This window comes from Magnolia sinica, chromosome 7, assembly GCF_029962835.1.
Source record: "Magnolia sinica isolate HGM2019 chromosome 7, MsV1, whole genome shotgun sequence".
Lineage (NCBI taxonomy): Eukaryota > Viridiplantae > Streptophyta > Magnoliopsida > Magnoliales > Magnoliaceae > Magnolia > Magnolia sinica.
The window spans coordinates 13,179,803-13,193,314 of NC_080579.1; the positions used below are offsets into that span (position 1 = coordinate 13,179,803).

The 13,512-nt window shown below is 40.7% G+C and overlaps 1 protein-coding gene across 1 annotated transcript; it reads left to right on the top strand.

The window, feature by feature from the left end:
• The first annotated feature begins 222 nt into the window (after positions 1-222).
• Positions 223-9,858, top strand: LOC131251091 (large ribosomal subunit protein eL30). The gene is made up of 5 exons (XM_058251601.1): positions 223-380; positions 687-792; positions 6,801-6,902; positions 9,327-9,395; positions 9,510-9,858. Exons 1-5 carry the CDS (start codon positions 360-362, stop codon positions 9,548-9,550), a joined length of 339 nt encoding a protein of 112 aa, XP_058107584.1. The 5' UTR covers positions 223-359; the 3' UTR covers positions 9,551-9,858.
• The last annotated feature ends 3,654 nt before the right edge of the window (positions 9,859-13,512 follow it).

Consider the following 13,512-nt stretch of genomic DNA (forward strand, 5'->3'; position numbering starts at 1 on the left):
CTGGTTTTTTTCGTAGGTGATGATCTTGGTGGGACGGACCTTTTGAACGGGTTGGATTTAATTCGAAGGTTACACGCTGGCAATTATGCCCCCAACCAACTAATTACATTTGAGGCCGCACATTTTTCCATCATTCATTAAGAAGTGCAAGGCAAATGAAGGGTAAAACAGTCATTTTCTCATGCGCGTTTATTATCACTATCAGTGGTTTCTCGACATTCCGATAAAAGTGCAAGGGTAGTTTCGTCAAAATGAGAATATAGGGTTTTTGCGTATATAAGCGAAGCGCCTGCAGGAAACTAGGGTTTCTCGGCGGCCATTTGAAATCTAGGGTTTGTGTAGCTCTCTTCAGCTCCCCAATGGTGGCCACCAAGAAGACTGTAATCTCTCTCTCTCTCTCTCTCTCTCTCTCTCTCTCTCTCTCCTGTAAACTGATCGATTTAACTGCCTTCGTATCTTCTTTCATCTTTGTCTCTCTTCTTCTTCTTCTTTTTTGCTTCATATGTTTTTTTCTTCTTTTTTCTTTCTTCTTCTTCTTCTTCTTCTTTTTTTTTTTTGAATTCAAGATGAAGATCTTTTGGTTTTGAAGTTCGACTTCAGATCTAGCAGTAAATTTCTTTTTGAGTTTTTATTCTGATTTTATTCTTGCATTTTTGTTTTTTATTTTTATTTTTATTTTTTTGCAGAAAAAGACTCATGAGAGCATCAACAATCGCCTCGCTCTCGTGATGAAGAGCGGGAAATACACTTTGGGATACAAGACCGTCCTTAGATCCCTCAGGAGCTCCAAAGGTAGGCCCTTGATCTCCTCCTCGGGACACGTTAGTTCCATGCCAGTCTGGATCGCTAACGTGCGTCGCGCTGCATTGCTGTGGTGTACTCTGTATTTTGGATGGAGAGATGATCCAGTGGACTAAATGCATGGAAACCTTTCCATGCACCTAGTTGCATCTGGACCTTGTTGGAACCCACATCATCTATCAGGACCATCCATAGCGTCCAGTCCATTATTCTTCCACTATGTAAATCATATCAATCAAACGGTTCTAAACATTCGTGACTGGACCTATCTTCTATGAACGATCTTGTCCGTCCATTTCTCCATGTCACTAAATAAACAGTTTGGATCATCCTATCACTATTATTTTTCCAAGGTAGCAAAAGAAGAGGGGACTGGACATAATGAACGGTCCAGATAGATGAAATTGATGGAAACCAGTCCAAAGTCAACTAGGTGCATGGAAAGCAAGTTGGCAAACTCAGCAAGTTGGCAAACTCGGACTTGGACTTGACTCGGTCAGCCCGCACAACTTGACTTTGGTGAGTCAAGTGTTTGCAAATTAAAAAGATAATTGTAATTTATAGACATTTAAAAAAATACTTAGGGTTGTTTGGATGCCAGTAAATGGTTTTAAGTGGTAAATGATTTACACATATGTAAATCCTTTATAGCCCACCTTGTTTGACTTTATGCTGTAAATGATTGTTTATGTTTGGATAGCCTGTAAATTATTTATATACTGTAATTGGCTATTCATGCCCGACATAGTTTAGAGAAGTTAATCCTGAAGAAATATTGAAACGATATATAAGACCTTCATGTTAGATGGAACATTGGGTTGAGCCCATCTCAATAACTTAGGTTGATCCTTACATTAAACCAAGCATTAGGTGAACCATAGAAGTAGGCCCATTAATTCAAACGCCCATTTATGAGAAGAAACAATTGAACATAAACAGTTAATCATAAACACATTAAGAAAAATACAGTTACCATATTGTTCATTAATCCCAATGCAAAACAACTCTAGAGAACAATATTTAGAATAAATCTATCGCCGAATGGTCTTCTCCAGCCATTTATGTTTAAGCTCAGGGTCAATACCAGGAAAAAGCCTGGCTAAATTTGGTCGCCTTGCAAGATGGTGGACGGACTGAGTGCCGCCTCTCCATTTGATATGTCAGATACTTGAGAGGGAGCTATCTATGCCCCAGAAATGAAATCATCCGACACAGTAACCTGATGTTGGAGAAACAACCATTACGGATTCTGAAAAGGCCCTTCAATACATAGTAACCTTATTTTAAAGTTACACTTCTTATCATTTTGTCTATTTACTGGACAATCATTGAAGGGTTGGGCTCTCCACTGGATGATTGCGAAGTGGGTGGGGTACCATTACAATCTATCAACTGATACATTAAAATGATTATGATGATTGTTTAGGGGCTTGTCCCTCGTACAAAACCATCCAATAATCAGCCTACAAATTAAAAAAAAAAGATAAAATATAGATGGCCCAAACATGGCAACGATGTTTTAAATAGTGAATAGTGTGTAGTGTGACGTTCACCCCTCTGAAGTGTGGGGCATAAGTTACATAGCATGTGGCATGCACTACATGCAACTTATAGATTTTTAATTAAGGTTGTGCTTGGTTGCACCAATTTCATAATATTCTGCACTAAATTAGATTGATTTATAATGAAATTTAACAAAATTTCATGATATTTGGTGCAACTAAACCCAAATTAAAATAATAGGAATTGGCAATTAAGTATAAAAGTAAAGAAAGGGCAAAGAAACTAATTTTATACTGTTACTAATATTATTTCACCAAAGCATTAAAAGATTAACTAATTTTATTGAAAATAGAAAAATGTAACAAATCATTGAAAACATTAATTGATTTTAATATTGTAATGAAAAATAACTTGTAATGTGAGGAAATTGTATGGGAGTGGGTTTAGGTCCATCCCACATCCATGTAACTCCCAAATGAACATTTCAATCACCAATTGGGAAAGCATAGAAATACGACATAACCAATTAAAAAGAAATATAAAAAGAAACAAGGTTCAAAATATAGTCCAAATGAATCATACTGTTAGACCATCACACGAATCTATTTTAGTCCAATCAGGATGTGGGCTACAAAAAAAACTGGTCCAATCAGGATGTGAGCCCCTAAACAAATTTAACCAATCAGGATGTGGGTCCCCTAAAGAAAGGTCCAATCAAGATGTTCGAAAAATATAAAATCTTGTCTATTTAATGGTCTATTTAAAGTTTTCAAAACAAACTGCAAGCCCACCATTTGCCTCATGGCATATATTGACTCAAATTAAAACGACTAAATTGTTGAACCTACTGTACCCAAGTTACATTCTAAACGTAAAATTGGTGAAGTGATCCTATCCTTTGATTTGCAGACACTTGTTTTTGGAACTAAGGCCATTGTATATTTTCATTTTTAACTGTCCAATGCATGTCCAGCAATCTCAGAGTTATATAATAAAAAAAGAAGTAATTTTTGGCTTAAGAAATTGTTATTTTTAATTTGGACTGTCTAGTTTGAATTACTTCTATGCCATATTTGCAATTTCTTAGTAATTTCTAACTGCCTGTGTACCATCCATCACACTCTGCTAGAGACTTTTTTCTTTGTAACCAGAGCCGAAGAGGAATTATTTGATATTTTGGCTTCATAGGATGCTTGATAGGCAGGCGCACAGAAAGACATGCGGGGACTATGCTAACTCAAACGAAACGAATTAAATTGTGAAAAGCACTGTTGCTAAGTTACCATCTAAAATTCAGAACATGTGAATAATCCTAATCTCTGATCTGTGGACACTTGTTTGTCAAAATAAGATGATCATTCGATAAATTTCCTCCAATCTGGTAGAGTCAGATAATCAAATAAGTTAGGTTTTGGATGACGCCTTTAAATTGGTGCCCATGATTAGACAGTTTTATTTGAATTACTTAGATTCCATATATGCATAGTTTTTAAGTGCCTATGTAATCATCCACCACACTGAGTGTAAAAGTCTCTCTTTATTGGACTTATAGCTGACAAGTCTCTCTTTATTGGACTTATAGCTGACAAGTCTCTCTCTCTCTCTCTCTCTCTCACACACACACACACACACACACATTCACACAATTGTGCTCTCAGAAGGAAACCCACCTTGCTTCCATTTTCTGTAATCTAAGAATCCTTTCTGCTCCAGGGATTTTCGAAATGTTCACCACTTCATCTGGTCTTCTGTACTTACTCCTAACTCGCCCAATTTTTGTCACCCAGACGAGTCACTCAAAAACCTGGTCAAACTTGGCAGAGTGATGTCTGATTTTGCCCTTTACCAAGTATACGCATGTTTTGTCTCGAAAGGGCTCAAAAACAGGTTTACTTGGGTGAGTCCTGAGTGGATGGTGAGTCAGCTTGATGGAAATGTTTCTGTACACTTAGTCCACTAGATCCTTTCTTGTTTAGATGTTGGATGACGGTTTTGGTATCTTGGTCCCTGTTATTGCTGTTGGCTTTGCTAGTAATAGAAACTTGAGATTGACTCAGAGTTGACTTGTGGATGTCTGAGCTTCATGTGGCCAGTTTCTCTTAAAAAACCTGTCAACTCAGTTGATGGAACTTACTAAAAAAAAGGAAAGTGGAAAATCATGAAGATGAGGAAATGATTGATATAGCCTTCCTACCAAAGGCAGAAGGCATGGCCCTACTTTGATTAGTGGAGCCAGGGTTAATTGTATGCGGCCCACTTTTCTGCATTGGGCTCACATGCTTGTCAAGCGACAAAAAATGAGATTGACTGCTAAACTTGGCCTTTGAAAAACGCAAATCAATCAACATTTTTTTGTTCTTCAAGAATTTTTGATGAGGATGTATATGGTACTGAATGCTTATATCTAAGGAAGACATCAAGCATTCAATATCCAGCATGTGCTTGAATAATAGTCTGATATGAATTGATATTGCCCCCAGTTGCATTGCTTCCTTCCAAAAAGTAACAAGTCACAATACCAATAGTTGACTCAAACTGATGGAGTTTTGGTCCCTGGGTGAGTCACACTCGAAAGCCGCTACTTAGATCCGTGGAGCATATGTTTCCCACATATGAGATCGAGATAGAGATACTGTGTGTGGGTTGTACCTAGGGGTGCACATGGAACCAGTAGAGCTGGTAAACTGGACTGAAACCGACCAAACCGCATGGTTTGGTCCGGTTCTGAAGTGCACTAGTTCTGGTTCCAAAAATCAAAGAACTGGCTAGTTCAGTTTGGTTCTCGGTTTTGGTATATGTGGAACCGAACCGGACTGTAAAACTGAAACTTGGAACCGAACCTGGAATCGGACCGCAGAACCAAACTTAGAACCGAACCTGGAACCGGACTGTGATTATCATGCTTAATTAGACTTGTCTTAAAGCTATTTTATGAGTTTACAATGTATTTTAGTTGTCCATTTGACTCACCCAGGGACCGTAAAACTGATGGAGTTTTGGTCCCTGGGTGAGTCACACTCGAAAGCCGCTACTTAAATCCATAGAGCATATGTTTCCCACATATGAGATAGAGATAGAGATACTGTGTGTGGGTTGTACCTAGGGGTGCACATGGAACCAGTAGAACTGGTAAACCGGACTGAAACCGACCAAACCGCATGGTTTGGTCTGGTTCTGAAGTGCACTAGTTCCGGTTCCAAAAAATAAAAGAACCGGTTAGTTCAGTTCGGTTCTCAGTTTTGGGTTACGTAGAACCAGACCGGACCGTAACACTGAGCTTGGAACCGAACCTGGAATCGGACCGCAGAACCAAACTTAGAACCGAACCTGGAACCGGACTGTGATTATCATGCTTAATTGGACTTGTCTTAAAGCTATTTTATGAGTTTACAATGTATTTTAGTTGTCCATTTGACTCATGATTTATGGTTTACAATGCGCACTATGATTGTTTCTGTAAATGTCTTTTTGCACACTTTACACAATATCTATACCATTCATCAAATGGATCACAACATGAATGGACATGGGCTGGATTATAAAAAAATAACATGCAATTGGGCTGGATTATAAAAAGCCCAGAGCCGTGGAACCGAACCGGTTTTTACAGTCCGGTTCTGATTCGGTTCTAGGGTGCAAGCGGTCCGGTTGCGGTTCCGATTTTCCTGGAACCATTAGGACTGGTTCGATTCCGCTTTCACCCCAGAATCGGACCGAACCGAACCGTGTGCACCCCTAGTTATACCTCAGAAATTACACCAAGGTGAACCAAACCGCTTATTGGAGGACTGTTGAGCATTAGAAATTGATGGTTACAGGAAAGGTCTAACCAGCAGTCGATATTCAAAGACTTCCAGTTGCTGGATTGGATCATCTGAGTGGTTTGGTGTATGCCCCATCTGTGATAGGGGCCAACAGGTGGTGGTTCCTGATCTTGTACATGTATGCCACGTGTGTGTAGATTGAGTACCAGACAACTAACTTACTGGAGGACTGTTGAGCATTAGAAATTGATGGTTACAGGAAAGGTCTAACCAGCAAGTCGATGTTCAAAGACTTCCAGTTGCTGGATTGGATCATCTGAGTGGTTTGGTGTATGCCCCATCCATGATAGGGGCCAACAGGTGGTGGTTCCTGATCTTGTACATGTATGCCACGTGTGTAGATTGAGTACTAGACAACTAACTTAAATATTTGGGTTTACTGGATTGATTCCTTTCTGGTTGGTCAGTCATGGTTTTACAACTCGAAAACTTGACTGGATTTGACTCCAGAATTTGTTGAGATGGAGAAACTCAAGTTGAGTTCGAATCTCTGCCCCTTAGTATTTAAAAATGATAAATATTATAGATCTTGTGAGTTTTTCTTGCCAGTTCAGTCAATGTACATGTATGGTGCACCAGAGAAATTTTCATTGCTATTGAATAACTACTTACACATTAGTGGAAAAAATGTTTGATGGCACTTTCTTTGTTTATTTTCTTTGGTTTCTATAGGGAAGTTGATAATCATTGCAAACAACTGCCCCCCGCTTAGAAAGTCCGAGATCGAGTACTATGCAATGTTGGCAAAGGTTGGAGTGCACCATTTTAATGGAAGTAAGTACACCTTTCTATATCCTCCAGATGGTTCATTTCTTATCTAGAGAGTTGTTCTTCTCAAGCATTGATGCTGTGTGTTCTGCGGCTGATGGTGTTTGGATTTAATGCTTTGCTTGATCCGTCTAAAATAATTCAAAATCGCATCTTTTAGGATGAGTGGATGGGCCCTACTAGTTCTGTATCCAATCGTCCTCACCAAAATTGTTGATATTCATTATATGGCTGTTGTTGTTTGCATAATGTGCTTTGATCCTTCCATAAATTTTTTGTACAGAAAGTTTAGTTGTATTTTGAAGTTAATCCCAGAATTCCATCTCTGCTCTGTTTACGGTTTCGGTTTAATTACAATTTTTTTTTTTCCTGTTAACGTTAAAGAAGGTCCACACTTGTTTATCCTTGGATAGTAGATACTGTTGCCACTGAATGGCTATGAGAACCGTAGTTCCAATAGTGCATTGGCTTGAAACTTGGCTGAGTCAACCTGGGTCGGCTCACTGGAAACTCGATCCCCACTTGGGATGACCCATCGAGTCGACTCAACCACGCAGTTGACCCGACAAGGTTCAAATTGACTCAAACCGAGTGACTTGGTGAGTTACAATGTGAACACTAATAAAATGTAAATGGGGAGGGAGGGAACCAAAATCGCCATCTCTGTTGCGAGAACTAAAGCAATCAACTATTGAGTAGTTTGTTGAGAATTTGTATTTTATATTCCTTATAAATATCTTAACTATGTTGTAGAGATTCTCTAGTGCTCCTAGTTGCATTGGTTCGCTTGGACGGTCCAATTGATCAATCTGAAGATTCTGAATGTCCATTTAGTTCAGAGCATATTTCATGTGCTACTGTGCAAAAATTACACTGATCGGATACTCCCATGAAATTTCCAAGCCATGAATGGGATAGTCACAATTGCCTAATGAAAGTGATTCTCTAGAATCGTAAGCAATCCATGGTGAATCCTAACAAAATAGATGGTTGAAATTGTTCATAGGACCTGTTTTTGTGTAAATGATCTTGATTGTCGATATTAAAGGCCATTAATCAAAGGGTTGGTATTTGCCAGATCAGTGTGATGTTTCTATCATAGCCCATGAAATGTGTTGTCTTGGACCTAATGAGCAGTATCGATCAATGCATTGGACTTGGTGTTCCAATGGAACTTGGAGCACTATAACTTGTAGTGCTCTAGGAGGAGCATTTCTCACTCTGTTAAATATCGGCTCCTTTCTGGAAAATTTTAAATTTATATTTCTTAAACACCAAGTCGAGTTAACCTGACCAGGCTGAACATTGAGTCGAGTTGACTTTTAAGGTTTTCAAGCTGTGATAAGAACGAGAGGGAATTCAGTTTGATACACGTATAAAACTTCAAAAGGGGTTCTTCATAGGCTGAGCCTACCAGATGAACAGTCTAGGTGACTGAAATGTTTTGCCCACTTGTGCAGGACTGCACCTTGAGTGAAAATGCCAGTAATCTGGTCCTGGCATTATGTTTCATCTCTTAAATAAGTCTTGCACTTCATACCTGAGGATGTGCATGGTCTCAGGTTTAACTTGCGCTTATTGTTCAATGATCCAGACTGTTGATCTGTTGGGCCCCCTCCATGGGAGGATCACACCCGATATCTCCCAGATTGGAAGATCCTAGCAATTGATCTAAATCTCTTACCAGTTGAATATGAACTGTTGCTGGATAACTTATACTGTCTATTTTCCGGTCATGAATGGGTATGATAAGTTTTTGTTCCACCAGGAAATTTTCTGGGCAATGTTCCCTCTTCTCTTGTGCTGATCAGATTTACAGTCTGGACCACCAGACCACGGGCTTAGTCATGTATAAATTAAGTGTCCGGGGATGCTAAACATGGTTATCCAGCAAGATCTCTTCGTGCCTCATTGCTGTGTGAATTTCCATGTGGAGCCAAGCCGACCACATGATCAACGGACTGTTGGATAGGAAGAATCCAATCATAGATTGCAAATGACTAGAAAAATATTGTGATCAGATGATCATAGCCATAAAATTAAGGGCATTCAGAATGGATGGTGAAATGGGTGCCTGACAATCCATGTTTTCACTTACATATATGATCACTACAATCAGCGATCATCTGATCAGAGTGATATTGAGGCTATGTGATATTGAGGCTATGTGCAATTTACGGTGAACCTATCTTCCTATTCACTGATCCAGCATGATTGCTGGTGTGGGTCCACTTGTGCATATCATGTTATTTAGCACCCTAGCAAGAGACTCACAGGAATTGTAACTGGATCAGAGCTCTGTACTAATATCTGGGAAAAGAAAAGAAAAAAAAAACTAAGAAAAGTTGTCATCTAAAAGCATTTAGTGATTTCCCCTGCCTCTTAAGGTTTTACTCAGCTTCCTGTGTTCTTGTTCTCTCGTCTATCTAGACAATGTTGATTTAGGCACCGCTTGTGGCAAATACTATCGGGTCTGCTGCCTCAGCATTATTGATCCAGGTATGGCTCTCTCTCTCTCTCTCTCTCTGACCCCGAATTCTAACCTGAGTGCCCAAACGAAACCCTGAACCCAAGTTGCAACTCTACTAATGAAGAATGGATGGTTTGTTTCAGGTGATTCGGATATCATTAAGAGCATTCCTGGTGATCAATGAGCAAGATAAAAAGCTAAGTCAAGCCTGTATGTCTTTTTATTGATAGAGATTCAAATGGCAGTTTTTTATTTAGGGGTTTCTCTGTTGGGTAGAGAGAGGTTTTGATGAGTGTGCAATTTTTGCTGCTAACTCTTTTGCAAGAACGGTCATTAATGACCATGAAAATCGGTTAAAATGATGATACACCCCCAACTCTTGATTTTGTGTTTTTATGCTGTGTTACCTTTTATAGTTTGTTTTTGACCGTCAGATACACATGCACATGCTGACCAATTTTTTGGGAAGTTGGGCCTGAACCAAAATTTGAATGTGTGCTGCCTATGGGTGGCTGGAGCGCAAAATCTCTTATGCTGTGAGGGGAACATTTGAGCTGATCTTTTGCTTATTCTGATAATTATGGGTGGGCCATGCCATTGATGTCTTGCAGATTGGATGATTGAGATTGCCCAGATGTTGGCCTGCAAGTTAAAAGAGCTAGTAAAATGCATGTAGTTCTATTTCTGTGAATTGCATATGGGACTAAGCCCAAAGCTTTGCCCTCCTGCTGTGGGTCCTGATTCCAGGACACTGATTTTGTATTAGTCTAGCGTTTTTTAGAACCTTGCTGAAGTGTACATTTCAGGTGCGCATGTTGCTAAGTGTGCAGATTGCTCATGGCCCAAACATCAGGCCACTCGTGTTATTTGGGCGACACGTGAGCAGCAAGATGGATCAGGATTGCTTTCAGCCCTGAGCTCTGTGGTGCTCACTGCCATGTATATGTTATATCCACTCCGTTCATCTGTTTCACCTTCTCATTTTAGGGCAGAGCTCTAAAAAATGAGGCTTGATCCAAAACTCAAGCGTACCTAACCACAGGAAACAGTGGGGAATGAATACCCACAGTTGCAAAGTCCCCACTGTTAAAAACTTTTTCGGGGCCAGATATTTCTGGATCAATCTGATATTTGTATTTTGCCTCAATGCAGGTTTGAGTTACCTTATGAACAGGTTTGATAGAAATAAACATCATGGTGGAGTGGGCCCTATTTAGAGTGCCAATGGTGGGTCATGGGATATGCCCCTTTCCTGAACTTCCAAGGAAAAGCCAAACTTCCTGCTACTAGAAACTAGATGGGACCCACCGTCATGTTTGTGATAAATCTACCCTGTCCATCTGTTTTGCCAGGTCATGTTAGGACGTGAACCCAAAAAATAAGGCCACAAGTGGGCCCCGTGACAGTAAAAAATAGGTAGAGAAATGCCTACCATTGAAACCTCCGTGGGTGCACTGTGATGTTTACATGCGGTCCATGCCCTTCACGAGGTCATTCCTAGTGGGATGAACTGAAAACCCAAATGTTTTAACAGTGGACATTCAATCCCCTTACTGTATGGGGTTGATTTCTCGCAAACATCGTGGTGGGTCCCACCATGAAGTGATGCGAAAGTTGGGTTGGGTGCATATTAGGGCCCACCTGATAGAGTGCTTTGATCCTGGGGTAGGTCCACTTTGGCATGTCATGCACTAGATGTTTGGGTTTTTTATATATATATATATATATATATATATATATATATATATATATATATATATATATATATATATATATATATATATAAGAATGCACTAGTGTGGGTGCATATTACTAGTGTTTGGGTAGGCCCAGATGAAGGGAAGAATACAAATATCAGCTTGATGTATAGCTGGTGGGTTCCACAAGTGTGGACCCACCTTGATGCATGTGCTGGATCCACACCATCCAGACCCTGGACAGTGGGTCCCACGCAGCTATATATACATGTGCTGCATCCACACTGTCCCACGCAGCTATATGCTGTTGTATTTACGTCAGCAGTTCTGTGGTCTGATCATGAGATGTGTTATATCCTTACCGTCCGTCCATTTGGCAGGATGTGGTGCCTACCCCACGTGCTGCATGTGTGGGGGTGGGGCTCGCATTGATGTATGTATTTTATATCTACACCGTCCATCTCTGGATGGTGCCATGTGGGGCCTACCTTGACATATTGTACATCTTGGCTGTCCGTCTAGGGCTGGACATGAGGCCAACCACGTGTGTGGCCGTCCACACCGTCCACGTGGGACGTGGACCCCACGATGATGTATGTGTTGTATAATCCACACCATCCGGCTATGAATGGTGGGCCCACCTGCTATGTAATCGCAGGGTCCACCATGTTGTACGTGTTTCCTCTATACCATCCACTTATGTATCCCACCTTATGATGTTTTGTATATTTGCACCGCCCATCCACATGGCCCTCACATGATGAACGTGTTTGATCCAAGTTGTCCATTTGGTGGGGCCCAATTGGAATGCGCAGGGCCCACCTTAATGTGATGTATTTGCGGCCCATTTGGAGAGGCCCAATCTGATGTATATATGGCCCATTTGATGAGGCCCAATGTGCTGTATCTATGTCCCATTATGATGTATTTGTGGCCCATTTGGAGAGGCCCAATGTGATGTATATATGACCCACATGATGAGGCCCAATATGATGTATATGAGGCCTTTGAATGAGGCCCATTGTGATGTACATGTGACCCATTTGGTGAGGCCCATTATGATGTATGAGTGGCCCATATGATGAGGCCCGATATGATGTCTATAGGGGTGGGCATCGAGCCGAGTCGAGTCGAGGTGGGCTAAGCTTGGCTCGGCTTGTTCATGTTGTACTCGAGTTTGAGCTCGAGTTCGGCCTCGAGCTCAACATTAAAGCTTGACTTGTTTGCCAAAGCTGTCGAGTCGAGTTCGAGTTGAGCTAGTGGTTCAAGTCGAGCTCGAGCTTGTTGGGTGAGAGAGTAATGAATTTTGTTCTTGATTCTCCTCCATTGATTCAGAAGAGAAGCTAAATAAAAAATTTTTTAAAGATGCATTTTACATGACGCTTCACCAAGTGAAATTCATTTTTGGTTTGGCCCGACAACCGAAACAGGGTGTAGTCTATCTTTCAGCAGTCCAGAAAATCCATTTGTGTGGACCCTATGATAGAAGAACCATGGGCCAAAAGCATCCTCAGTTGTATGTTCTGAATTACCCATCATCAAGGCCATACTTTCCAATGGATAGGATCTTGAATAGACCTAGGACCACAAAAAAGTGGGACCCACCTGTATTGTTGCTGCTCAGACAAAAGCACAGTTCCATTACCTTGCAAATGATTTGAGGACTTGTATCTCACAACATATTTAGGAAGGATATGTCTATTCATGTGAGTGCTTTATAAAATATACGATTTTGGATTCAAGAGATCGTCAACACCAACATCAAACTCTTCGCTATTGGGGTGAAAGCAAAGAGATCTCACTTCAACTTTTTCCGCATTCCCCACAACTTTAATATATTTATTAATCGAGCCGAGTCGAGCTCAAGTTCGAGCTTCGAGTCGAGTCGAGTTTGAGTTGAAATGTCCCCTGGTCGAACTCGGCTTGAACTCAACTCGAGCTTCAAATAATTAGCTTGACTCGGCCCGAATCGGCCATTCAGGCCGAGTCAATCCGAGCTTACTCGAGCCGAGTCGAGCGAGTTTTTCGAGCTAGCTTGACTCGTGAACAACCCTAGATGTATATGTGGCCCATTTGGTGAGGCCCATTATGATGTATGAGTAGCCCATATGATGAGGCCCGATATGGTGTATATGAGGCCCATTATGATGTATGAGGGGCCCATATGATGAGGCCCGATGTGATGTATATGAGGTCTTTGTGTGAGGCCTAATGGGATGTGTAATAGGCCCTTATGTGAGGCCATGGGCCCACTATATGTTTAACTTTATGTGGGCTACTCCTTGGGAGCAATATTAGTTAAATGTCTACATTGATGGACAATGATGGTTAAATGTCCACATTGTGACCTTCCCTTAAGCCTCTGTTAGGCCCATTCTCATAATTCTCTAGGTGGGTTAACCGAAATCATTGGGCCCCATTGATAATTGCATGATCTATATATTCTTAT